Here is a 3,274-nt window from a genome sequence, read left to right as displayed (position 1 = left end):
GCTTGATGTATGATTATGGAATGATATCGGTAACTCCTCAAATTTTAAGTCAATGAAATTTGGGGCGTTACAGCATGGTATCAGAGCAAAAGGTTCTACTTTCCTGTAGACTTCAAAAAAAAAAAAAAATGTTTTACGTGATTGGTGACAAAAAAAAGGGTAAATTTATTTTTCTATCTGAAGGTAAACGCTTGTTAATTCAGTGTTTTAAGCTTAAGTATGTGATAAATAATTTCCCCCACCATGTCACGTGTCCAAATTGTGAGTAGTTGCACTGTAAATATGTGATGCATGCACATGTATATTAATCTAAAAGCATGATTTCATATTTTGTTACAGTTTCCATTTCAAATGTGGACTAATGACAGTTAGCTAGGACTTCATGTGACTATAATAATCTATTACCATGTGAGATGAACGACAAATTTTTTTTTTCTGTTTGATATTAAATGTCTGTGTGGCTTAATTATTAAGTTGATACTTTTAAAATGCCGATAATTTATAGTTAAATCATTTTTTTGTCATTACCCATGTTTTACACTACGTAAATTCTTGTTAGCTCTACTTTTTGAGTAATGTTTCATGTAAAAAAAAAAATATAATAATAATAATAATAAAAAATAAAAAATAAAAAATCATATTTCAAGATATTTCACTCTTGATTTATTGTTTGAGCTTCCATGACTGGGGTAATTGCAAAATTAAAAAGCTTTGTCAAAAAGACCTAAACTGTCTAAGAAGAGCTTGGGATTTAAGCGGTCCATCTGTGACCCCCCTCCTCAACTAGAAGTCTTTTAATTGCGCATTACTCAAATTGATGAGGCGAAAAACAGCATTTCAAAGCATTCTAGATATAAAAAAAAATGTGGTGGTTTGTCACTGTCATGCATCCATTCATTTATTTATCTTTAAAAAAAAAATTTAATTAAAAAAAATATATATAAATTTCTACAATGTATGATGTATTAAAATTTCCCAACTGCCTCTTGTATGTTTCATTACCCATACATATAAATCAAAGTGCAAGCTTCAAAAAATTGTTTTTAATTCGTATATTTGTAAACCTGTTAACAAGAAATGAAAACTTCGATAAACATTCTTTTAAACAAGAATCTTAACGAGGTTCTTGGTACCTAGCATCCACCAATCAACTACCATCTGACGGACCAAAGGTATTACTTAATATGCTTTATTTAAATTTAATTCTGAGCATGAGGTATACATTCTTATATCTGATAAGAAAAATGTCCGAAATGAGATAAATGTTATAGTATAAAATGCAAACATGATGTTAAACATATTGCTTCCATTTTATGAATTATTTTTCTAATATACTTTTAATGAACTACCGTTAGAAATATGATATTTTATCTACATAATGAGTTATGCGAACATAAAAGGCAGTGTGTTACCATTAATAAAATTTAAGCATAATTGAAATATACTTGTCATGTGATTAGGATGACTAGAAATAGCCCAACGTACCTCCAGCATGCTGAAATGGCCATTGAGAACTACATAAATTATGAAGTGAGATGGGAGCGAACTTTTGTTGAACACGTTGAAGATTTCCTTTCTAAGTGGGAGCGAGCAAGGTCGTTTGGATATAATGAGGGGACAATCCTGTCGATATATCACCTTATAAGCACTATGTGACCTCAATGGAGAGACGTGGCTTATTTCGTGAGGGACATGGACTATGATTTATATTTGGAAGAAGATTGGGATAAGATTGATTTTAAAGGATACTGTGAAGATATCATATTTTTATGGAATCACAGACAACAAGCACCAGCACCCGAGCCCGAACCCGAACCCGTACCCATACCCGAACCAGAGCCAGAGCCAGAGCCAGAGGAAGACCTAGAGGAGGACCCAGAGGAGGAGATCGAACCAGAGTTAGAAGACCCTGAGCAAGAAGTCCAACCACAAAATTTCATTGATTGGGTTATGGATTCGGAGCCTGAGTCATGCATTACTTCGGATGACGAGACTTCATAAAAAGACGATTTTTAGGACTCACTGGAATTAGAAATAAGTGTTATTTATTTGCTTAGAAAAAGTTTGATTATTTAATTATTTATTTGATTTAATTATTATTTTTTTTTTTAAAAAAAAATTTTTCTATTTTAAGGATTTGGAAATTTATTATTACAAAGATTATTAATAATATTAGAGTGTTTTATCAATTTTTTTTCTTCTAAATTAAAATTTTATTTGTGTTAAGAAAATGTCGAGACAACAACAAAATCAAGCTACCATCATCAGGGATTTGCTAAGGGCGGTACAAGATTTGGGTAGACAACAAGCACAGGCTGGCCCTGCTAGTGCAAACACTAACAACACTAACTCAATTGTGGAACAGTTTCGTCGTTACAAGCCCCCTACCTTTAATGGGATAACTGGCCCTCTAGCGGCCGAGGAATGGATAAGGGGTTTGGAACGAATTTTCAAGCATCTCTCTTGCACCGATGCCCAAAAGGTTTTATGTGCAGAGTTCATGCTAGTTGATGCAACTGGCCACTGGTGGGAGTCCGTTTCACGGACTAGGACTGAGGCACAACAACGTAACCTCACCTGGGCACGATTCAAAGAGGAAGTGATGGGAAAATACTTTCCACAAGCCCTGAGAGATCGTAAGGAGACAGAGTTTCTGCAACTTAAGCAGGGAAAAATGACATTGGTTGATTATGAGAGGAAGTTCGAACAACTTTCTAGGTATGCAGCGCATCTAGTGAATACAGAGCAAAAGAAAGCTAGAAGGTTTGAGCTCGGACTACGCCCAGAAATTGGAGGAATCATAGCATCTCATGAATTTACCACGTACAGTCAAGTTCTACAACGAGCGCAAGCAATTGCAAATCGACTAGAACTCGATCAAACAACTCAAGAAAGTACTGAATTTTCAGGAAAGAGGAAATGGAATGGGACGAACGAAGGTAAAGGAAATGGACAAAATAAGAGGGCTAGTTTTGAAAGGCGGTTAGAGTCAAACAAGCCGAATAGTGTTCTTACTCCTTGTCCTAAGTGCAATAAGGCTCATAGAGGTGAGTGTTTGTATGGAAAGAATGTATGCTATCGATGTGGAAAGCAAGGTCATATTGCTACCAATTGTCAGGAACCCCCACCAAAGAGGGACAACGATCAAAGCAAAAAGGGACCGGCTAGAGTCTTTGCTTTAACCCAACAAGAGGCAACTGAGAATTAGGACATGACAGCAGGTAATCTATCTATATCTGAATTACTTGCCTATATTCTTATATGCTTAGGAGCT

At 35.1% G+C, this 3,274-nt stretch overlaps 2 protein-coding genes across 2 annotated transcripts in view; both read left to right on the top strand.

The window, feature by feature from the left end:
- The first annotated feature begins 2,230 nt into the window (after window positions 1-2,230).
- On the top strand, window positions 2,231-3,208 carry LOC111373393. Its single transcript, XM_022995920.1, has one exon. The coding sequence runs from the start codon at window positions 2,231-2,233 to the stop codon at window positions 3,206-3,208; it is 978 nt and encodes a 325-aa protein (XP_022851688.1).
- Window positions 3,209-3,211: 3 nt separating this feature from the next.
- The window catches only part of LOC111373394, a gene marked incomplete at its 3' end in the record, with an annotated part of 104,941 nt that continues 104,878 nt past the window's right edge, over window positions 3,212-3,274 (top strand). Inside the window, exon 1 of the mRNA XM_022995921.1 lies at window positions 3,212-3,221. Within this exon, the coding sequence (XP_022851689.1) occupies window positions 3,212-3,221 (10 nt within the window). The remainder of the gene's footprint in view (window positions 3,222-3,274) is intronic.

This window comes from Olea europaea, unplaced genomic scaffold (assembly GCF_002742605.1).
Source record: "Olea europaea var. sylvestris unplaced genomic scaffold, O_europaea_v1 scaffold1121, whole genome shotgun sequence".
NCBI lineage: Eukaryota > Viridiplantae > Streptophyta > Magnoliopsida > Lamiales > Oleaceae > Olea > Olea europaea.
This window is presented reverse-complemented; position numbering and strand designations above follow the sequence as displayed.

What these genes read in the sequence shown, in the direction of transcription:
- LOC111373393 (XM_022995920.1), top strand. Translation starts at nt 2,231, where the DNA reads ATGTCGAGACAACAACAAAATCAAGCTACCATCATCAGGGATTTGCTA.